Consider the following 23,201-nt stretch of genomic DNA (forward strand, 5'->3'; position numbering starts at 1 on the left):
AGGGACGGGATTTATTCCGAGTTTGTGTTGTTTGCAAGGCTCATGCCCTTCTTCATGTGGCAAACAAAGACAGTGGGAACTGAAGTAGAGAATGAAATTCTGGGTGTATCACCCTCATCTGTAGCATTGCTTCTGTTGGCTTCAAGGGGCTTTGTATGTGCCTCTCTGTCCTGCCAGTGTATTTTCTCTTCTTTGTCAGATAGGAAAGTCTGTCTTAAGTCTTCAGTAGTTTTCTACAAAAAATAGAAAACTGGGCTCTTGACTGTGCAGATATGAGATTGTCATTAATCTGCACACTCTCTCCTCACAGGGACTGACTGGCTTGAGCAGCCCAGAGTGTTGTTTAAGGGTTTAGCTCAGCACTGTTTTTCTGGTCCATTAGAGCTGCTGTGGTCACTGCCTGAAGCAGCTGAGTAAGTGTTCTCATCCAGGGGCATCTGCACCAACAACATTGCATGTGAGCCAGGGTGTTCCTGGGGCTGCACGAGAAGAGTGTTGCTTCTTCACTTCTGTGTCACTTTCTCTAATTTTCAGTTGTTTGGAAGCTTTGGGGTTTTTTTTAATTTATTCTTTTTTTTTTTTCCATTCAACAGATGGAAGCTGAAGAGGAAGGGGCAAAAAAACTGTCGGAAGTAAAGTTTGAAAACTTACCTCCCAACTACCACAACGAGTCCAACACGGAAACCAGAATTGGTAACAGAACTGTTCAAACTCATCAAGAAATTGATAAGGTAATAGAAAACATATATATGGTGAGGTGTTCATTCTTACACACCTTTCCTTCAAAAATAAAAACAGTTTTTGATGGGTTTTTTTTGAAAATAATCTGGAGCATAAACTTTCCTGATATTTACTTCAGAGTTTATTGTATCTTATATACCTGCCTAATCACTGTGTAGGGGCATGTGTCATAAAAGGTTAATGTGAAATGATAATTTATTTTGGGAAAAATACCTACTAATCACTGTGTAGGAACATGTGTCATAAAAGGTTAATGTGAAATGATAATTTATTTTGGGAAAAATACCTACTGAAAATAGAGCACAGCTACAGCTGTTCCATGGGTCTTAAAAGAATGACCACCTCCTGCTCAGAGAGCTTCATTCCAGTGGATCTGAATTAGCTAAGGAGGTAGACTGGTCATCTACTTTTCCCCCTCAGATTAGGGTTTAATACAAGTGACAGCAAAATGGGAAAAAAGTAGGGGTGGGAGTGGGGTAATTACTGTGGAATGTAGGACTGAGAATAGCAAACTAATAAACTAGTAAAAAATGTGTTTAATATTCTGCTCTTCATTTGCCATATCAGGTTACAGATAACAAAACTGGATCGACAGTTTTTTCTGAGACAGTTATTACATCCATAAAAGATGGAGAAAACAAAAGGAATCATGTAAGTGAGCACTTTTTTTCCTTTCAAAAACCAAACACATACTTTGGGTTCATTGGTCAGAAGGTGGTGATAGAGCTGACCTAGCAAAATTTAGGAAAGCTTTAAAACACAGATCCCTTGGGATAAGCAGTCAAAGATGGTTTAGTTTAATTAATTTGACTTAGGAATGTTGTATTATGAACTGGAAGCAGAGTCTCAGCCCTGTGGTTAACTGAGGCACTCAATCTGAGCATTCACTTGGTCTGTCAGATGTTCATGTTGTACTCCAGTAGCAAAGAGAGTTGCACAGCCCTTTCCAGTGAGTGTGAATAAGCCCTTAGTATGACAGTGCCTCATGTATGTTCTCTCTGTGATCCTGGAGTTCATAAAAACTTGGCTTTATAGACTTTTGCCACTAGAAAATAAATCCCAGTTGTCTCCTGTGAGGAGTCTGTGGAACAATATGCAGCTCTGTTTGCTTTTCAGTGTAGCCTAGTGATGGACAACTGGAAATACAGTTGTTTAAGCTAAGCCATTTGAAAGATCAAGAACACTCTTTAGCTGAGTCTTGCAAACACAGGTACATATGCTAAACATCAGTAGCCACATGAGAAGTTTGGCACGTACCACTACTCAGAAGAACTGCAAAGTTTTCTTTGGTTACAGTCCCACCAAAATGGACTTCCTTTATGCTCTTACTAAGACAGATCTTGCCAGTGTTTCCTGATAGCTTCATCTGACTAATAGCTTGTGGCTTGATTTAGTTTACTATGCCCAGGATTTTTTTTAAAGTAACTTACTTCCAGTTCCTTCACAGAAGAAGCTCTGTAAGGATTTTATCAAACTTTGAAAAACAGAAAAAAATATGGCAGTAGTTTCTATTTTTAATGGACATAAAACCTGAAATGAGTGCATCATCCTCTAAAGTTTCCTTCTTTTAGCTCATATTTTTATACTGCTGTTTATATACAGTGCTTTTTAATAATGAAATTGTGTGTAAAGAAGGCAATCCAAATGTTTTTTCCAAGCAAACATGGTCATCATCTTCAAACCTGGTGTATAAAGCCAAACTTACTCATCTTCTTAGCACTGGAACGCATCTCTGGTGATGTTCATAATGCCTTTGACTTGATTGTGGTGGCTAATCATTCTTCACAGCTGTAGAAATTAGTTGGGGTTGGGTCTCTGATGGTGTAACTAAAGAATATTCCTTCTCTAATTGTGGATTGAGAAGATTAGAGTCTCTGTGTGTTTGGAAAACATTATGGACTGAGTGTGTAGAGTGGCACCAAGCAATGTTGCTTTTGGTACCTAAAGCCAAGCTGCAGTGCCTTTAAGCCACCTGCACTTACGTCATGTAGACATATTTTGCATCCATTTCTATTGTGTAATGTGGGGAGCCAGAAATTAAATTCTTCCAAGTGAAATGTTTCTGGGGAATGGGAGAAAAGGAATCAGGTGAGATTAGCTCTATGGAGAGGTTCAAGACAGAAGTGAGGGAATGACTTGTGTTTTTTTATTTATTAGTTTGGAGCTCAGAAGTCACACTGGTGCTGAGCAGCCACCCAAATAGCTGAGGTTCCCACACAGCACTGGGATGTGACCCATACCACAGTGTGCAGCTCACATCTGCTCCTTTTAGTGTGTCTTTTTTTAACAGTGGTTCTCAGTTTTATGAGTGCTGCGTACTTGGCAGGGCAGCAGTAAGAGTTTGCACTGCTGGAAAGTATTACAGAGGTTTTTGAGGTATGTCAAGGCAAATTAATTCATATCTCATTAAAGACAAATGCATTATGTGCCCTGTCTAGACAACTGAGAGATTAGGAACTGGAATGCTACTGCAATTCGGAGTATGGTAGTAGTTTCCATAAAACATTACTCAGTTCTATGTCATTCTGCCATTTTTTCAATACATGTAGGCTATAAAACAGGTTTTATGCTTTTTTTTCTTACTACTTGGCAGTTTTTGCCATCTGCTGCAGCAGTGGAGACCAGCCCTATGTGAAATGACTTATAGAAATTGAAACCTGGAACAGGATATGCAAACACAGAAGTAAATGTTACCTCTTAGAAGTGCTAATTGCTAAGAAATGTCAGTTCCAATGTGACCAGTGGTTTTCTAGGGCACTTTGTGGCTGAAATTACCATCACCTCACAGGGACAGTGGGTGAGCTCTGGTGCTGTTTGGGAAGGATCTGTAGCTGCTGTTTATGGAGGTTAACACTGAGGTTTACTTGAGTTCCAGGTTTTTGAAAGGGAAACTGCTCTGTATCAGGAGCTTTTAATAAACAGGTAAAGGGGCTTTTTGTCAGAGAAGTTGTCCCAATAGACTGCAAGAGGTGTCCCCAAGGCTGTTACCAAGAATAATTTTCTAATTGTTGCACCAACTGCTTTTGTAGCATCGCTTCCTATGCTGTGTATCTGCTGGCAAAACTTCCTCACCTCTCTGAAATCACTGAATTTTGGCTCTCTTCTTTATGGCTTGGGAACTTGAAGTCCATAGAGGGTTAGGAATGAACACTTTGGAGTGGCTGTTTTGGATTAGGAGCTGTACAGAAAAAAGTGTTCAGCTCTTTCAGAGAGTCTGTAGACACAAACAGCAGCTGGGTCACAATAAGCCAGCAAACTGGGTCATACAGCTTACAGAAGGAGAGGAAAAGTGGTTCTCCTGCTTGAATCCCACTTACTGTTCTTGTGTCAGAGCAGTCTCTCCACTACAGCAGCCCCTTACCCACAGGTTCCATGTACCCTTCCCCTGCCTGTGTTCAGTGTCTGGCTCTGACAGATGACCACTGAAAAGTTGTGTATGAAGTCATGACTGTGCCTTCCTCTGCTTTCGTGGGTTCTAAGCTGAAGTGTAAAGAGCCCAGAAGGAGAGGAAAGCTCATCCCAGACAGTCATTGCCTGTCCCTGACAAGCACTGGCTGAAGATATGACTAGAGAAGAGAGAGTTTTGTTTAAAGTTATGCTTGAAGATCTTCCTGAGAATGTGGAGGTAGGGGTGTGTGAGTGGGGAGAGGGAATGGACAAATAGAATGTCAATTTTGAATTTAAAATCAATGATTCCACTTTGCAAGACAGTATCACAATAGACTTGAGCATATTTTCTTGTCCACTCTTAAGGTTTTAATTAAGGATTAAGGGGAAAAAGAGCAAAGCAAAACGAGCATGATTTCAGCACATACTGAATCACCAGCAAATCTGAGCATTAAAAACACTACCACAGTGAGGTACAGAAACCAGATGAACACTGCCAAAGACAGTGGGTTTCTCTGTGAGAGTAGGTTAGCTCGGGCCATGTAGTTCTGCTTTCATAACTTGGATTGAGAAAGTTTTTCTTCTCCCTCTTTATCCTTAGGGTTTTGTATGGGGAGAGGATAATGTGGTCCACCAGTCATTACAGTCTCCCAGAACAGCCTGTAGCAGCTTCCAGGCCAAGGGCATGCTGTTGGCTGGAGGGTGGACACATCATATTGCAGGAAAACTGTTTTCTTCTGTGCCTTTCCTTACATGTGTAAACACAAAACCTGAAGGAAAGTCCTTGTGTGGAAACTTGTCACACTAGTTCTGACCTGTACACTGCTGCATCATCTGTTTCAGTTTTCTGGGAGCTCCTGCCACGTTTGGCTACCACTGACATCAGTCACTTCTTTTATTCTCAAATGTGGACACTAACCATTCTTTAGGAAAGCAAACGAAGCTTGGCATAGCCTGGCAAAGACAAGAAACCTGAAGTTTCTTTCAGCAGCCATTGTGTTAGTAGTCTTACAATACAAGGAACCTCCTTCTCAAGTTTCAGCGTTTTGTTGGGTGGGTTTTTTATTTTCCCCCGTTGGTTTTGGAACAGATCCTAATCCTCAAATTGCTTCCAGGTGTTCACTGCAAAGTCCAGTATTGTAATAAGAGCCCACAGGATGCTGAGTATGTCCTTATAGGTACACAGCACAGGATCCTCTGTCCTGGCCTCTGGTGCTTATGGGTCCTAGTGTACCTGTTAACAGGCAATCCTGCTCTCACTCTGTAATTCTATAGCACTTCTCAAACAGCATCATCCTCTGCTGTAGTGTTAAATTAGCTGCTGTAACACTGACATGGATTTCAGAGATGTGCACCACTACCAGTGGAGCTACTTCTGTCTTTAAGCTGTGTGCTCACCTTGTATGCTCTGCTGCACCCCTGTCCTCAGGCTGAGCAGCTGCTCCTGCAAAGGCAAAATATGCTGAGGATTGTTCAGAAACTATTGCAACTGATGAAGATGTTCGATTTGCTCCTTGTCTGGCAGGAAAGGAAGTCTCTTCCATGCCAGGAAAGAAAACCACGAAGGGATTTTTTCCCCTACTGGAAACCCTCATAAAACTGGAAGCCTGAACTGGTGGAACACAATTCAGTCAGAGGAGAAAAAGAAGTCTTTTGGTGTGGGACTCATTAGCTCAGGAGAAAGCAGTGACTGGAGAATTGCAGCTTTGGTGTCAGGTGATTTTAGAGCTAGAGAGAGAGAGTTATTCCATGAGCTTAAAAATGACTATGGCAAGATTTCTCCTTTGTGGAGAGGGGCAGTTGGAAAAACTGACTGCAGCAAGGCCTGGCTGTTTGCCTGAAAGTGGATGGAACAGGAATGAAACAGTATAGTCTATTCCATGTGGCTTATACAGAGGGATTCATAAAAGAAGCTGACAAAGCTGCAAACAAAATTGGCCTAGAAGAGTGTGGCTGCTGAGGGGAAGGGGCTGACTGCTCATTTGGAACCACAAAGCCTCCAACATTCTGTATAGCATTTGGATTTTGATCCACCTGATTATGTAGCAACAGAAAAGAAAAAAAAAGCAGAACACACACTGTAGTGAAATAATGAAGTTGCAAAAACATTCTGTTAGTTTATAGCATTCGACACCCAGCAATACCAATTTCTTAAAGAGGTAAAATGACTCCTGAATTCTAAACATATAACCTGAGTATTGAGTCATTGACTGGGAAAGAGACAGGCCCTGGGCGGTGTCTGTTCTGGGCAATCAAACTGCTTGAGAACATCCAAGGTGGCCAAAATGGGTAGCTGGGGCAAGGCACTGCAGTTGGTGCAGAGCTGCCTTGCCTCACACAGGCAAGAGGCCTACACAAGCTTTAATCTGGGGAAGAAAATTAAAAACGTAGTGGAAACTTTCTATAAATGTTGCACAGACTACAGCTGATCTACTCCAGCAAGTGAGATTAATATCTGCCAGAGAGCAGTCACGTCTTACCTCAGAGAATTCAGGGACTTCTGTCATAATCATTTTTAAGCTCATGGAATAACTCTCTCTCTCTAGCTCTAAAATCACCTCACACCAAAGCTGCCATTCTCCAGTCACTGCTTTCTCCTGAACTAATGAGTCCCACACCAAAAGACTTCTTCTTCCCCTCTTGCTAAATTGTGTTCCTCTCCCTCTCCTCTCCTTCTAATAGCAAAAAGATACATCAACTTTATGCTGGTACAAACCAGTATGGAGTACAGGTGACTTAGTGCCATGATTTATTCTGTTGGTAAGCTAGTTTCCAGCCTGGGGAAAAGCAAAAAAAAATAAAAAGCCATTTTAGAGAACAGGGTTAATCACCCAGTTTGAAAGAGGTAACCATTAGGTGGGAAATCACCCCTCCCTGTGACCCAGACAGGTGAGGGGTACACAAACATACACAGGTACTCTCTGCACTACCCTCACTTCAGAGCTGTGTTCTGGGAAGGGTTTCTGACCAGTCTGTGCATTTACCCTGTGCAGCATGAGTGAAAGAAGAGCTGTCTCTGCCACAGTGCTCAGGGGCCTCTGGGAAAGGAATCCTGGAATTCTGTGATTCTAAGGAAACTGTATTCTGAGTGTGAACTTCAGATGGAGACTCAGGTGTCCCTCTCTCATGAACACTTTGGTTAAGGCCAGGAAATTATTCCAGTTTTGAAAAGTCTTTGCTAGCTTGAGCCTACCCTGCACTACAGAACTAGATAACTTATTTTCGTGGGGTTTCTGCTATTAATATGTGTACAAGCAGTGAAGACACCTAACAATTTAAGCCAGGGAGAGATAGCCTTGGTCTCTTACAGAACTGGTTGCATGAAGAACCAAAGCAAGCTTTTTTTCCTTGGTTCCCAAATAAGAAATATAATCAAATCAAAAGCTTCTGGTATTTCAAGAAGAGGTATGGATTTTTGTCACACAGAGGCAAATTATGCTTTTATCCTTTTCCTCAGGAGTGTATCATTGATGAAGACTGTGAAACAGGGAAGTATTGCCAGTTCTCCACCTCTGAATACAAGTGTCAACTCTGCAAAACCCAGCACACAGTAAGTCCTGAATGAAATGTGATTTTATCTGACCTTTAGACACTCAGTAAGTTATTGTTGCTAATGTCAGCAAGTCAAAATTGGTAGAAAAGAATCTGCAAAGCTTTCTGCATGAGGGCAGAAAATGGATGTGCAGTGTTTTGCACTGTGTGGGGTTTTTCAGCCTGTTAACAAAACTAAATTTTCAGCTTTCTGTTTTCCTGTGCTCTAAATCCTGCCTCTGCTTCTCCTGCCTCAAGCTCGCCGTGTTGGGTGGCCCAAGGACAGAGTAAACTAACACAGTGTAGGCTGCCAGTGGAATGAGCAGAGAGGAAACTGCTGTGGAGTCTGCTGAAACTGAGCCCCGAAGCAGTTGTGTTTGAACAGTGAGAACATGCCCTATGTGTATTTCACAGTTTGTTCCTGTGCTTGCCCCCTGTGCCAGCCCTGCTCCCGGGATGTGGAGTGCTGTGGGGACCAGCTCTGTGTCTGGGGTGAGTGCAGGAAATCCACTTCCAGAGGAGAGAACGGCACCATTTGTGAGAACCAGCACGACTGTAACCCTGGGAGCTGCTGTGCATTCCACAAAGGTATGAGGGGTTTGTCCTATGCATTTCTAATGCAGGAGCATTAATGTTTAAGCTCTTTTGCCCAGGGGAAGTGGTGAAATCTCAACAGAACCAATAGGTCATTCTTCCTTGGCCTGTGGAATGCACTGTGGTGACTTCATTATAGAACTTTGATAGAGTTTGGGATGAGAAATGTCTGACAGGAGTGCACAGTGGTGAAAGAGGAGCCTGTTGCACACTACAGATGAGACCAGAAAAAAAAGCACAAAAATGAACTGTTTCTTAAGGAGATCAGAAATTTAAAAGTAGCAGAGTTCTGTATCAAATTTTCACCCAGTAGAGCAAAAATGAAAGCATTAAAAATGCACAGATGAATGAGATTACTGGAAGTGGCTTCTCCTGCCTGTCAGTGAGCAGCACACCAGAATCAGGCTCAGACACATTTCACACTCCTTCCAGGGCCCTGAGATTCCTTCCTAGCCTTTCAGGGCACCTCACCATGCAGTGCTGACTGGACAGCCAGGATACATAGAGGAATGATGTCCCAGATTATGTGGTCAGTCCACGTGGGAATGTGAAACTTGATTTGCAGAAGGGAGGGCAGGAGGAGAAGGCCTAAGGCCTGAAATCAATCCCAGATTCTGTCTGGCTTGGGTCCAGCTTCTTCTACTGTTCTACACAAAGTTTTAAGTTCCTTGCTGCATTTATCAGAGTTCACCTGAATTTTGTAGTGACAGGACACAATTCCAACCATCTCCCTACGCCTGGTAGGTACCTCTCTAGCTTTCTCCTGGCTCTTACTATGAGCAGGGGCTGACCTTGTGCCTTCACTGACAGCTGGAGTGCCTGTCCCTGCTGGTGGGTCAGGCTGCTAGGGCATTTCAGGGAAACAAAGGAGAAGGCTCCAACACCATTTAAAGGCAAGGAAATACACATTAACTGTCAGCTTTGCCATGTTAATGCTGAGCAATTAATGGACCTTCGATGTTAACTAAGTTTGGTTTCAGCAAGGTTTGGTTAGAGCAGGTTTTTTACAGGTTAAGCCTAACCTCAAGGCCTTTCTCCATCTGTGGAGTATTGCAAAAGGTTGTCCTAATAAAGCTGTATATGTATTTTATAAAACTGTAGCAAGCTCTGGAGTATTCACTGCTTAAAACAGAACCTGTTTTGGAATTGGGAACTGATAGGTCATATACATCAAAGCAAATGTGTCTGTGTATACACACACAGAGATGTGTGTTTTGACCAAGTCTGTTTTAAAAACTTAAATTCTGACTTCCTCTCCTATTTGATTCTGCCATATGAGGTGCACACAGACAAGAGGAGGAAGGGAGGTGTGATAGGAACATCTGGAAGAGCTGAATTCCAGACTGACAGTATAAGTTACTAGCAGGAGGAAACCCAGAGCACACAGCCTTCTAATGTCTTACCCAGGCTGAAATTCACCCCGTGCAGAAATCAGGGTACCAAGCCCCCAGTGCCATCAGACAGCTTTGCCGGTGGGAGAAGGTTATAATAAATAAATGTGTGAGTTGTAGTTCTTAGAACCTCATCATTTAGTCTCTGAACAATTGCCCTGCATGTGGAACCTCTGTAAAGAAGTAACAAAAAATAACAGTTGTAAAATGTGGAGCTATTTCCTTATCCAGATTTTAAACCACTAACGCTGCACATTGCAAAGATTCGCTGTGATGTTGGTTTTCATGGGTTTAGAACAGCCTCTGGCATCTCCAGGGGATGGAGTTGTGCCATACTAAGGCCCTCACAGTAGTCTCTGCGTGAAGCCGCAGGAGCTGATCGTGCTCATTAAGCATAAACTTCAAATGTCTTACTCCCACCTAGTGGAAAGGACATGAAGCGATGGCTCCCTGATGTGTAAGGGGACTGGAAAAGGGGTCAGGTCTGTCTTTTTGTACCTTGCCTGCAGACTAAAGGTGAGATCATCTCAGCTAACAACTTCTCATAAAATGAATGTCCTTTGGCACGCAGAGCTGCTGTTCCCTGTCTGCACACCCTTACCTGAGGAAGGTGAACCCTGCCACGACCCTGCAAACAGACTTCTCAACCTCATCACCTGGGACCTGGAGCCTGATGGGGCACTCGAGCACTGCCCGTGTGCGAGCGGCCTGACCTGCCAGCCCCAGAGGTGAGGGCTGAAATTGGGCCTCCTGGCCAGGAGAAATCATGCCTGTCCCTTCCAGGGCTCCTGCAGCCTCTGGGGGATGTTTGCAGGCAGCTGAAGCTGATTTTCAAAACAGCAGCAAATGGAGCTGTTACGAACCAAGTGTATCATGCTCACAGGTTTCTGCTCCTTTTAAGCTAGTGATCATGTTTCTTAACTTGGCACTAAGACAAAAATAGCAAGGACTAGTCACCATGAGTGGCTGTGGAAGGGCCAGGCTGTGGTGGAGCCACTGCCGTTTGTGTCCCTGGATTAGTTTTTTGCTGTTCGGGTCTTTGTTCTAGCTCTGCATGCAGAAATCTCACCTACAACTCTTCAGCTGCCAAGCATGTAAAAATCAGATGTGCATGAAATCAGCTAGGGTAGGTCTGCTATGCATTTAACATGCTTTCATGGGGGGAGGGAAGGGAGAATTTTGTGGACACCAGCAGAAGAACACAAAGTGAGGTACTTATTGTATGACCAGATGTCTGTCTGTCCCACAGCCACAGCAGCACGTCTGTGTGTGAGCTCTCTGCCAACGAAACCCGGGCTAAGGAGAAAGAAGATCCCCTCATGGTGGATGAGATGCCATTCCTCAGCCTGATCCCCAGGGACCTTCTTTCTGACTACGAGGAGAGCAGCATGCTGCGGGACGTGCGCAGGGAGCTGCAAAGCCTGGAGGACCAGGCAGGTTTGAAGCCTGAGCCTGACCCGGCTCAGGACCTGCTTTTGGGAGACGAAATTTAAAGTCCAAGCACCAAACAGTTTAGTTAGTTATTTCTAGCAATTTTTGTCTAGTGTCTTGCTTACATAACCCCTAAACACACACTGCTGGATAGAAGTGCAATAAACACGGCCTGCAAGGTGCATCATCCTTCCCTGTGCACCAAACCTGCACATTCCAGCTGCTGCTGACTTCAGTCAGTGCTTGGACCAAACCTCCTGCCCAACGACAACTACCTTGTGTTTCTTCTGGATGAGAACTTCCCCTTTGTACATCAGAAATAAACTTCCTCATACTTGTACTCAAAAAATAGACATAAGTGTAAATAATTTTAAGTTATTAGTAACTATGGAAGTGACTATGTTTAGAATTGTTCTAGGGTAAGAACCATCTGCTTTGAACTGGTGTAGTCATTGATTGAAAATTTTTTTCCTTTAGAAAACATGATCAGCGAAGCTGCAACACAGAGATCTGAGTGCCACTCACAGCAGCACTGGGCACCCCTCGAATGTGCCTTCTGGGGTGATGTGGATTTAAGGACCTGTTGACTACATTCCACATCACCTACCCCTTGTGAGCCACAGAGGCAGTGAAGGTCAACTCCTCAGGTCAGTTTAGCAGTAAAACAACCTTAACAGCTTCTTGCACTGAGGGGCTTGTGTCTCTCCTACTGGATTCCATTACACCCAGAGAAAAATCTATGAGAAATGGTTTATGCTTTTAATACACTTCACAAACATAAATCTGTTACGTGATTATCATTACAATCCTAAGAGGGTGTTAGTTTAGAACTCAATAGCAAGCTAAGAGTAGAACTGATCCCCCAACCTCCCCAGCTCCCAGCTGTCTCCCCACTCTGCTACAACAGCTCTTCCAAGAGTAACAGTTTTTTGGGGTGTAACTTCAACACCTGTTATTGCACATGGTGAAACACACCCTGAGGCTCCAGCTCCATGGTGCTTCCTCCCAGATAATCCCTACTGTTTATGTCTAACCTGGAACAGTAGAGCACCAAGAACAGGAGCAGCTAACAGCCTGTGTTAGCAGCCTGCACATCTTTCACCTTCCAACAACCCCCGTGGGTACTGGATGAATGTCAATAACCACTGTCATGATGAACAGGGAGGGTAAGTCATCAGAATAGTCTGACTAAGGATTCATTTCCACAACCAATTCTCACACCAACACACACCCCCAGACACATGCTCAGAGCCCACTGACTGCACCTTTCCTTTCGAACCCTCCTGCAATCACTGTGCTCCACAGACAGCACATATACAAGGAGAAGGAATTCAGTGTCATAACAGGGAAACTGCAAAAAAACCTTCATGAGAGCAGCCAGGTCAGGGAAAGCAGCATTCTCCTTTCCAGGCCTAGATTTTTGCCTTTTGGACAAGAGGCAGGACAGGACCAGCAGAGAAGGAAGAACGAGGAAATTCCTCTGTGCAGTTCTCAAGCTGCCACATCCCTCAGGAGTTTTAGGTTCACTAAACCCTGGGCCAACATGCAGGGAGGAACTGCAGGTTCAGGGACTGAACATCCCTTTTAGTCACTGAAGCAGAACCAGCTGTATCAGGAGTTAGAAGCTTCACCGAGGAAAAAGTCAGTTCTGGAGAGGGAAAGGAAAAATTCACAGTTGAACAAATTGGTGTTAATGTAGTAAGAGAGGAGCAGCAGAGAGGCTATAACCACTCCCTGTGACACTCTGCACACGCACACAGACACACAGCCTTACACCTCCAGCACTGCCTCGGCAAAGTCTGCGATTCCACAAAATAACTCTAACTTCTCAAACAAAAAACACAGCCTTTAATGAGTAAAATAACACAACAGAATGAACAAATGTTTTATTGGCATGTTCATCGTTGTAAACAGCATCTGGCATGAAAAAGTTTTCCAAAATCTGTTTGATTGTTATAAATTAGGTGGTTTTTCCAAAAACTATGGAGAATTGTTCTCTATTGATCTTTATGGACCGAAGCAAAAACTTGCTGTTCCTAGGCTTTGCAATGAAATCATGTTGACTGCATCAGTCTTTGCACCACAACCCGAACTACCACGTCTGTACGTTGAGGTGTTAGAGGTTGCCCCGATATTTGACTACATATAGCTATGGAATCAGCTCTGGGAAAAACAAACTGACTTTCAGTGGGTGGAGAAGATGCAAACTTGTCTTCAAAACAAAACGTACAAAAAAGTAGCGGAACAGAACAGAAACATTACCGAGGGGAAGTTGAACCCTAAAGTACCCAGCAATGTCAGACAGAACGTGAATACAAATTTAAATAGGCAACTATTACTCCCAAATGTACACAATGCATGTTGATATGTGAAAGAAATATATGGTAAATAGCTGAACTGCAGTTCTGGCGAACGGACAGGGCAGATTTTATTTTTTATTTACACATCGAACCCAGTAACACGGAGCTGCTCGTCGGCTTCGTGACCTCCTGACAACCACTTCCCTCCAGCAGCACCTCTGACAGGGCCACTGCCTGCTGGCAGCTCCCTGCAGACCCCTCAGCCTGCCTCATGGAAGAACAGCCTACACCCTGACACCTGCAGCACTTCCCTCTCCAGCCCTTCCTGCTGCTTGTCGAGACCAACGTGTTAACATTTACTTCAGACTCTCTGATGAGGTAATGTGTGTATCAGTGAAACAAACAGAGAAAAGGATTCTTTCATGGCCTTTGCACAGCTTTTATTATTAAGCTATGAGTATCCTGTTTGAGGCTAGTTTCACTAGCTACTATGTGCACACTGTCCTCAACAATTTCCACTCGTTCCCCTCCCCGCCCATGTTTTAGCTCTAATCTTTTATTTGCACATCCCTTTTAGCTTTACAGTACATTGGACTATAGTGCACAACATGATTCCAAGTCAAGCAGTGGCCCCGTGGCCGTGGCAGCCCGAGCGCCACACACCTAATCAATGTCCTGCCCAACGGCACTACACAGTAGTAGTGAACCTCTTGATTTGAAACAAAAAAAATTCCCCAGGGAAAATGCTATAGCAAGTATCAGTCTTGAGTCAAATCTTTATTTGGTGCTCCATCCAGATAAATTTTTAGTGCTTTTTCTTTACGTGGAGAGTAGGTTACCCGGTGTCCAGTTTTCTGGAGTCTGCTGCTTTCTTTTTTCATCAGTTCATTTCTTTGCTCATCTGTTAATTCCATTAACTCTTCAGTTTTATCCCTAAAATGTAAACATGTTACAATTTGGATCAATACAGCAAGCAGAATTAGATTTCTGGAGCAACTTTGTGAGACCCACAGAGCTAAGCGCAATATTCCTGTACACACTGCTTTCTTCTGCAGAAACGAACCATCTGTCTAGACCTGCTTTTCCAGCAGAGCCATTCCACATTCCAGCTGACTGGTTTCTTTCAGAAACAAGCCCATACTCCTCTCTGACTACAGACAACTGTGACTGCTCCGTTTGCTCACAGTGCCAAAGCTGAAGCAGCACATCAGCAGCCCCTGCTAGGAGCCACCGGGTGTTCTCACAAATAATTTCCATCCAGACCAGCACAGAACATCAGCTGTTCCCCCACAACTCACGTGCAGTTGTGAAAAACACCAGGAAGCAATGTGCCCATGAGGTTGCCCCACCAGCCAAGTCCAGCAGGTGTGACAATATCCAAGCTCTGTGTCCTCAGATGTTGCCTCTGGCTGCCACCAGCTGCTGAACATCCTTCACACCAACAAGACTTCTATCCTAGCAGCCTTTTTTTCAAGGAAACCATACTAATTTCTCAAAGGAATAAACTCAGAAAATAAAGCCCTTGCTCCCCCAAACCTCTGGCAAGACTCTCACAAACTCCAGAAGGGACAGGGTGGTTCTATTTTGAGAGATTAACTCCAGACACAGCCCCAAGCACAGCACCCAGCTCTGCACTCAGCATCACTTCAGTGGTTTGGGAGGGGGCACTGAGTGAAAGACTGCACTACTTGTCTTCTTAATTAATAGTCAGGTTCTTACGAAGCTGAAGAGCATAAATACTTCAGCTTTTCCTTAAGGCAACAGAAGAGTATTTCATGTTCCTGTTGATTACATCACCCCTCAAATCTTGTACACAGCTTTTCTTGCACAGTTCATCATGCTGTCATGAAATACATACCTATAAAATATTACTGCACCATCATCACAAATGTACAGGGGCCAGACATTCAGTGTAGACACTTTAGGATTCCAGTCCAAGTCCTGGTGAATCTCTAGTATAGAAATGTCACAAGGAAAGGTTCCTCTGCCCTGAGAAGCAGCAATGATTTAGTGAGTAGAATAAAACTCAACCACACACCTGTGCCATTAAAAGACAGAAATACACAATAACTTACTAACCTTTGCAAATTCTATGTTTTCTAAGGGTATTCCACTTATTTCACTCAGCTGTAAAGTGAAGAAAAATGTTAGATGTAACACCATTCCAAAAAAACCATTATGTAGTGTCTACATAAAGCCCATAGACCTGCCAAATCCAGAAGTCACTCAGTGTCTGAAGGTCCTCCAATGAGCCAGGGCATTAGTACAAAATTAGTGGCAAGGTACACACTTTAACACTGCTGAAGTTACCAGTGTGCCACAAGTGATGCTTGCTGTGATGGTCCCTAAATTACCTGTACCAGGATTTCTGCTGGCCTCAACATCCAGGGTGTCCTTCCAACACCTGGGAATTGCCACAAATGAACAAACACCTCTCTAGGAGTGGAGCCCTGTGACACACTGGATTAGCAAAACAGCCTCAATGGGGACACTCCTACTCCAGCTCTCTGCAGGGAGGGCACAGGTTTGCTTACCTGCTGGAGGGTTCCAGCCTGAAGCAAAACCAAACCATACCAAAGCCAAATTCCTTTCCAGCCAAAACAGTTCAATTTACTTGGACTATCCCTCAGCAACAGCTCTCAGATTCAGACACGAGGAGGCCGAAAGGTTTGGTATTTTGGAGGAACAAAAATTTAACAATAGCTTAGCTTTCCTTTAGTTTTTCAGGGCTAAGGGACACGGACACTATTACACTGCTTAAACCTAAAGATGTGACATTTTTGCATGCATTCACCTGGACATGTTGATCCCAAACCACCACGTGAAACTAAGCAGTAAAGCTGGTAATTCACGTGGCTTTGTAAGAGGATGGGATAAGTTAGAGGTTCCTGGGGGAAAAACATCAGCATGCAACAAGACTTTTGTAGCTATGACATCTTTGTGCTTCCCAACAAAGGGCATCAATATGGCTCTGGGTCACCACAAGAAACCCCATCACATTACACATTTTACCTTCTCCTTTAATTCTTCAACACTGCTGCTCTCTAGCACTACTTCCTGGAAAGAATCTAGTTTCATTTCTGATGGCCTCCACCGTCTCGACAGAACAGCAAGTTGTGACATGGACTTCATCTTTTCTGCTCCTAGCAAAGAAAAACAAATTTATTCTACTAACATCACAAAGCATCCATCAGCTTAAACACACTCTAACAGGAAAGACTGCACTACAGACACACACTGAGTAACTCTGTGCTGCAAGCAGCATACTTCAAAAAACAGGGATGGAGAAGGGACTGGGATTTAGCTGAACTTCTCTGTTATCAGCTCCTTTCATGGACTCTTTCACAGGCAGAATCTCCTAGGAGTCACAATTTTCACCGTGCCCAGCTTGGTTATCCATGCATTATCCATCCCCTGAGCAGAGGCTCAACCTCTGGTCTGGCATTTGCACGAGGCCTTCACTCCCTTCACCAAAACAAGCCTTCCCTGCTGACCTCCAGGTGTCAGACACTGACTGCACCCCTGCCACTAAACCCTCCTTCACACCCACCACCCTCCAGAGTTTGAGTGTGTTACCTCTAGCCTTTCTGCATCAGCCTCGGGTACCAGAGCTGCCTCTGGTCATACTACAGTTAGATAAGCCAAAAGCTGCACTGCCTACAGTCCTAGCGTGCCCAAAGGCTTCCAATGAACCTGCAAAACAGTACTGCTATTAGACCTTCAGCACATCACACCCACAGGAGATCTGCACTTGCATCACACAGAGCTTATCCTCATTCTAAAGTCTTTTTGCATCTCTTACTTCCTAAAAAAATTCCATTAAAAAGTCAGCAAAATTCTTCAAAAAAAGGAAAAAAGAGCAAGTACATTTTTCTTTAGAGAAGACTGGAAACCAATCTCTAACATTCCCTTTACTTTCTCTTGACAATGCATCATTACCATCAAGTACTTCTAAGAAGACCTCCCAGTTGCTTGAAATATTGATATCCTCTTCATAGATATGATAGTCCAGGAACACAGTGCCTGGATTCTTCCAGGTTTTCTTTCGTAGGCGAAACCTATAAACACATCACAAAGAAAACACTGAGTGTCTATCTCTTCCCCAAACTTAGCTCTGCCAGAGAGTAAAACTGAGTCTTTTCTGACCAAACTGGAATGCAGCTCACTAATGCAAGGTTTGGGTAGGTTTATCAGCAGCAAGTCTGATGTTCTCACATGGTCCTGACAGCAAGGTATGACCACTGGCTCTTAGTGCTGAATCATCCATAAGCACCAGGAAAACAAGCTCGTGGTGTGCCTGCCCAGGGCCAGAAATGTGTACAGACTGAGTTCAGGGCACTTCCATGGATTGCAGTCTCCTTACCTGTCAATTGTCAAGTCTAGGCCACATTGTTCTCGAAGCTGAGGAAGCAGCTCCTCCTTGGACTGCCGGACAGTCATTCCTTTTGCAAAAACTGCATCCAGCAGGAACTTGCACGGCTGTGAACACCAACAGAAAGAGGATAAGGACAGACTCCTTTGAAACCAAACCCGAAAATCTGCCTCTGTTTGTGCTCTGTGACCTGTCCCACCCAGCCAGCACATGACCAGTAGAAAGCTCCTCAGAAACAAGGTATGCAATGCAGCCACCAAAAGGAGAGGGAACCGATTTGTGGCGCAGCAGCTCTTGGGCAGGTCACTGGAGCTCTCTGCAGTACAGAGATACTGCCCTGTGACCACTGCCACGACAGCCACACTCCAAACGATGGGAAAGGAGCTCTCAGACCAAATAAGCCATAAATACAGATGCTTTTTTGGCTTCTGTTGACCAGAAAGACTAGAGCTCCATTCCATGGAAGCGACTCGAATTTAGCCTGTTACCTGCTCTATCAGTTCAGCTCCAGACTCCTATCCATCACTAACATGTGTTCTGCAGTTTTGGCCAAACAAAGTGCAAAGTCAACTTTTAAGGACTGCAATCTACATAGTGACACCACTTGTACACTTCTCGTGTCCCTGAAGGTGTAACAACCTGTGAACTGTGTTACTGCACCAGAGGCATTTGTGTTTCAGGCAGAGAGGACTATTACCCACCTAACCACTGATAAGCACCAGCTGCAGCACATGAATGAGACAAGTTAGATCACTACAACATCACTGAAAGCCACAACCGTGAGCAAACACAGTTGCTCTTGGAAAGCAATGCTGTGTGACTGTCCTGCATCTCAGGGAGACAAAGAAACACTTCATCTGTCCCCCAGCTCCCCTGCAGAAATACACGTGAGAGATCTCCAGACCACACTCCCACTGCAGACACCAGAAACAATCTCCAGTTCCCTTTCCGAACCCAGGGAAGCTTGCAGGAAAATGCAGAGGAAAGAAGGACCTTCCCCTCCCAGTATTCCAAAGAACAACCTTAGTCAATGCATATGTTAATATTTTCATGAATCAATCCTGAGATACTCAGCACTTTACCTCGGGCTCATTTACCAAGAGCTGATAGACTTTGACTCTGTATTCACCCTTCTTCAGGGCCCGGCCAAGCCTAATAGTTATCTGGAAGGCAAGAGGAGTATCTGTTAGAGCTGTGTCAAATTATATTTGCAACACACTACCAAGACCACTGAAATTATTTCACCTGCAAGTTAGCCAAAGTTGTAAATTCTGTTAATTTCACCTATCATGTACCAATATATTTTAAAGATTCAAGGTAACTTCTGAATAACCTTATTGTCATCAGAAAACGACGACAGTGTCTCGTTCAGCCGAACACTCTCAAACTCCTGATTGCTGGCATAGACTCTGAAGACTTTGAAGTGAGAAGATGGAACTCCAACAAAAGGCTCCAAATGTTGCTTGAAGGCAGAGAGTGTAATTCTTTTATCAACATGCACCATCAGCCCTAAGCAAAAACAGAGATAAAATGGCATGAAACACTCTGCTCCCCCCAAAAAGCACTCCCAGGTACCACTGCCACACAGCCAGTTACCACTGCAGCAAAACAGGACTGAGGAGTCAGTCAACAGTCACTGGCCACATGAAATTTTATCTCATGGTGTTACTGCAACCTCTCCCAGCTCTGGTGTCCTTGAAGTGTCTGCAGGAAAACACTCCTGGGAGACACAGCAGCTCCAAACTGGTGTACAACTTCAAACTACAGTATGAGCATATCGTGCCATGACTCTCCACAACAAATTCCTGTGCAGAACATTTAACTGAAGAAATTAATTATATGAATGAGAAATCAATTCACGTTATTATACTACAAACAGATGAAAGCTTTCCCCTCAGGATAATCATTTCTACACTGTGCTATGGAAAGTCACAGTTACTGCAAATTATTCCTACCAAAACAAAACAGGGAAAAATTAGCCCCAAAGAATGATCCTTCCAAGTCAAAGGAGAAATATTATTCAAACTTTAGTAGAAGCAAATCAATTTCTCTGTGGTTTTAGAAATTATCATGTTTGTTCACAACAAAAAAGCCCAAAACATCAGCACAGAAGATTTTACTCTATCTGTTGCTATTGCCTCAGGATTTCTGGATTGACATGAGAACATTTGCCTTTCAAACTATCTCCCTTACACCTTGCTGTTCTTTCATCATTACTCTGCTAATTACAAAACACAGGCAGAGTATTGTCTAAGTATTTATTTTTATGACTCTTCTACTGAACTCGTTTGGACATTTTCACGTCAGCCTTATGTTTCACTGCACCCACTGTGCTTCAGCCGATGAGAAGCAACAGTCTGCTGGGTTAAATTGTTAATATCAGGTGGTTTTGAATTTCCCTCACAGCCAAATGACTAGGACTTGTCGGGTGTGTTAGTCTAAATGGTGACAGAACTATTGCTGTGCTAGCCACAGTAGTGACTGCATTGTGACACAGGTGAATCATCACCAGATGCAGCTCTGCTCCTTTCACAGGCAGAACACTCAGCCTGCTCTCCAGAAAACACTTCCAACACACAGAAACACGTTTGTTTCCTTACAAACAAAAAGAAACCACTGTTCAAATATGTAATCACTTCTTACAAGATCAAAATCTGGCTAGATTTGTGCTGAACACGACATCCCACCCCATCTCGGCACTGCCCTTAGCTTTCAGCTAATCAGGTTTTTCAGCAGTGTCAGTTTTTCACACAGCACCTGAACGAGACAGCAACAAGCACTGTTCCTCTTGCAGGAGTACCTACATTTGTGCCCCTCTGCCGAGCCCTGCTCTGCGGCGTAGGGCTCCGACCTGAAGTACATGTCCTGTGCCTCGGCCCTGCTCCTGCCGCTCTCGTCGTACTCGCTGTCGGTGCCCGAGTCCTCCTCCGCCGTGTCCCACGTCTCCTTCCTGCCCTGGTGGGCCTTGGACCTCCTGCTGCTCGTGATGCTGTGCGAGTCCAGCCCGTTGGCCAGGGGCAGGGGGGCACTGTCCACGTTGCACAGGGTGTCACTGCTGTGACTGGAGCTCAGGATGTCGCTGTCCACCGAGCTCGTGCTCCGGTCGTTGTTGACGTCGGAATCCGATCGCTCCTCCGACTGCAGGTTCTCGGGGTCAGAAACCTGGATCTGGTTCTCAAGTTCTCTGTTCTCTGCTGATGCTGAAGAGTCTATTTCATTTAAGGGTGACTCGATGTTCTCAAAATCACTGGCCTCTGTGCTTTTGCTGCTGTCTCCGTTATCTCCCTCCTGCTGCTGCTGCAGGGACAAGCTTTTCAGCTTCTCGGTGCTTTCTTCCAGAATTGCCTCTACAGACTTCATATTACCTACAGGTCCTTTTACCCTCTCACAGGCCTCATCCAGGTTGCCTGCCCCCGCACTAGACTTCTGGTAAGCTGCTCGTCTGAACTGAGAGGCAGGAGCCTGTTCTGGCAAGGAAACATAGAGCCTGATGGTGTTGGCATGGCGATCCAGGAGCTTCCAGAGCTGGGAATCTGTGTATGTCACCTGACGGTCCACGGACTCCGAGCTCTCAACAAACACCTGAACACAAAGTGACACTTTAATCACAGCAAGAGCAACAAGAGCCAACAGACAGGACTGAGCACACATCACTGAGCAATGTCACCCAGAAATCACCTCACGTGCAGCCTTCACCTCTACACCAGCACCAGTTCTGGCACCAGTGACCCCACTACAGCACAGTCTGCTCTGTTTTCTAGTAGAGCAGCATGAAAAGTTTTAAACAGATACACGAGCAAGCAATAGTGCAAATCCAATGTCTCGTTCCCCCTTGTCAAGGGCCTCTGTGGTGCAGTGACGTGAACACAAAAGGACTCCAAGGAACTGAGTAACAAGTCAATACCACAGTTTTCCTCACCTATAAGCCATCAAATCCTTCACTAATCTTTCTTCATTAAAAAGACTTGATACTGAGCTTAAATTTCAGACCCAGAGGATGTGCAGAATATGCTAAGGGATGTGCTATTACCACTGCAGCAAAAAGGGCAATGTGTAAACACATGGCAAAGGTATTGGAGTACTAAGTCACTGTTCTTGGAAACACTTCATAGAATCTTTTTGAAAACAGTAAGACAAATTGTCTAGGGGGAACCTGCATAGTGAGAATCACCACATGTGAGACAAAACCTCACCAAAACCTTCCTTTTAGTTTTGACATTATTTTTAAGGAGTTTAATGCTGAGAGCAGGGTCAGAAAACAAACAGGCAGGTTTCACAGCAACGTGTCAATCACTGCTCCCTACGACTGACTTAAAATCCTTCACCACAAGGTTGTTAACCTCACCATCATTTACACCACTGAGAAACAGCCCCAGGTCAGACTGCCAATCCACTCTCCCTTAGGTACACTTGGGTTCTTGCACAGCCTACAGCATCTGCCAGCAGCACAGTGCTGGGCAGGTAACACCCCACAGCACCCACAGCTTCATCAGCTCCATACAGATACCCATGCTGCACAATAGGGAAGGCCACAAATACACAAAAGGAACAACCTCAAAGCCAGAGCATGTACCTTGTTGCTCCTAAAGAAGCCTTCAGCCTTCAGTGTTTTGCTGGAGACGTTGAGGAGCCGCAGGTCATTGTAGCAACGCTCCAGCACCACCCGCATGGTCTCCACAGGGAGGAGTGTGGCCTGGAGAGAGACAGCACACAGCTCCAAACACAGCAACCAGCTGTCACTTCAGAGCTTACTCACAGGGAAAGGTTTGTTTGTTGATAGAAACTGCAAACCACACAGGAGGAAACCTTCAAACCTGTTCAGTGCCTTTGCTGTGCCCTCTGACACGTAGCAAATGTTAGATTTTCAAAGGATCAGCTGACTAAACTGGCCTGGCTTTGCAGAGAACTGGCAAAGGGTTCATGGACAGTAATATAAGGAACTGGTCTTTTCATTTAGGGTAAGAACCAACTGGAGAAAAAAAAAATACTCTCAAGCATCAGATTTTGCAGTTTTCATTAATTCTTAATGAGACTGCACTGGAGTTGCTGAAATCATGTTTCATAACAAATATTATCAAATAACACCCACCACTGAACTATTACACAGAACTGAGCAAGCAAAACATCTGTTTTGGGACCGTGTGAAAATCAATCTGCACCTAACAACAAGTGCTCCCCAGATGAAAAGCAGAGTTTGTACAGAGAACATGGGCAGCTTTGATGTTAAACTCCCATTACTGAGGCCAAAGGGGGAACATGTTGGTTCAGTTACATGACAAGAGCTCACTAGTTCTGCCACTGACTGGACACTCAGTCAGGTGCTTCAAGTTACTCGCTGAAAAGGACTCAACTTGAGCTTTCCCAAAAGACTTATCATTAAGGCAGTGAGTGTTCTGGCCAGACAGTGGCAAAGCAAGGGCAGAACTCAGTGTAAGGAAGCAGCTCACTTCAGCA

General features: G+C 44.4%; 2 protein-coding genes across 2 annotated transcripts in view; one reads left to right on the forward strand and one right to left on the reverse strand.

Moving 5' to 3' along the window:
- The first annotated feature begins 587 nt into the window (after positions 1-587).
- DKK3 (dickkopf WNT signaling pathway inhibitor 3) lies at positions 588-11,137 on the forward strand. Its single transcript, XM_009084194.1, has 6 exons — positions 588-731; positions 1,309-1,392; positions 7,586-7,678; positions 8,103-8,247; positions 10,216-10,372; positions 10,894-11,137. Exons 1-6 carry the CDS (start codon positions 594-596, stop codon positions 11,135-11,137), a joined length of 861 nt encoding a protein of 286 aa, XP_009082442.1. The 5' UTR covers positions 588-593.
- Positions 11,138-13,926: 2,789 nt separating this feature from the next.
- Positions 13,927-23,201, reverse strand: part of USP47 (ubiquitin specific peptidase 47) — a gene marked incomplete at its 5' end in the record, with an annotated part of 24,486 nt that continues 15,211 nt past the window's right edge. Inside the window, 10 exons of the mRNA XM_009084195.1 lie at positions 13,927-14,308; positions 15,234-15,364; positions 15,455-15,502; positions 16,388-16,518; positions 17,315-17,433; positions 17,739-17,854; positions 18,830-18,910; positions 19,081-19,256; positions 20,552-21,329; positions 22,321-22,440. Coding sequence (XP_009082443.1) covers positions 14,134-14,308; positions 15,234-15,364; positions 15,455-15,502; positions 16,388-16,518; positions 17,315-17,433; positions 17,739-17,854; positions 18,830-18,910; positions 19,081-19,256; positions 20,552-21,329; positions 22,321-22,440 — 1,875 coding nt within the window. The remainder of the gene's footprint in view (positions 14,309-15,233; positions 15,365-15,454; positions 15,503-16,387; positions 16,519-17,314; positions 17,434-17,738; positions 17,855-18,829; positions 18,911-19,080; positions 19,257-20,551; positions 21,330-22,320; positions 22,441-23,201) is intronic.

The sequence above is a fragment of the Acanthisitta chloris genome, unplaced genomic scaffold (genome assembly GCF_000695815.1).
Source record: "Acanthisitta chloris isolate BGI_N310 unplaced genomic scaffold, ASM69581v1 scaffold43521, whole genome shotgun sequence".
NCBI classification, from domain to species: domain Eukaryota; kingdom Metazoa; phylum Chordata; class Aves; order Passeriformes; family Acanthisittidae; genus Acanthisitta; species Acanthisitta chloris.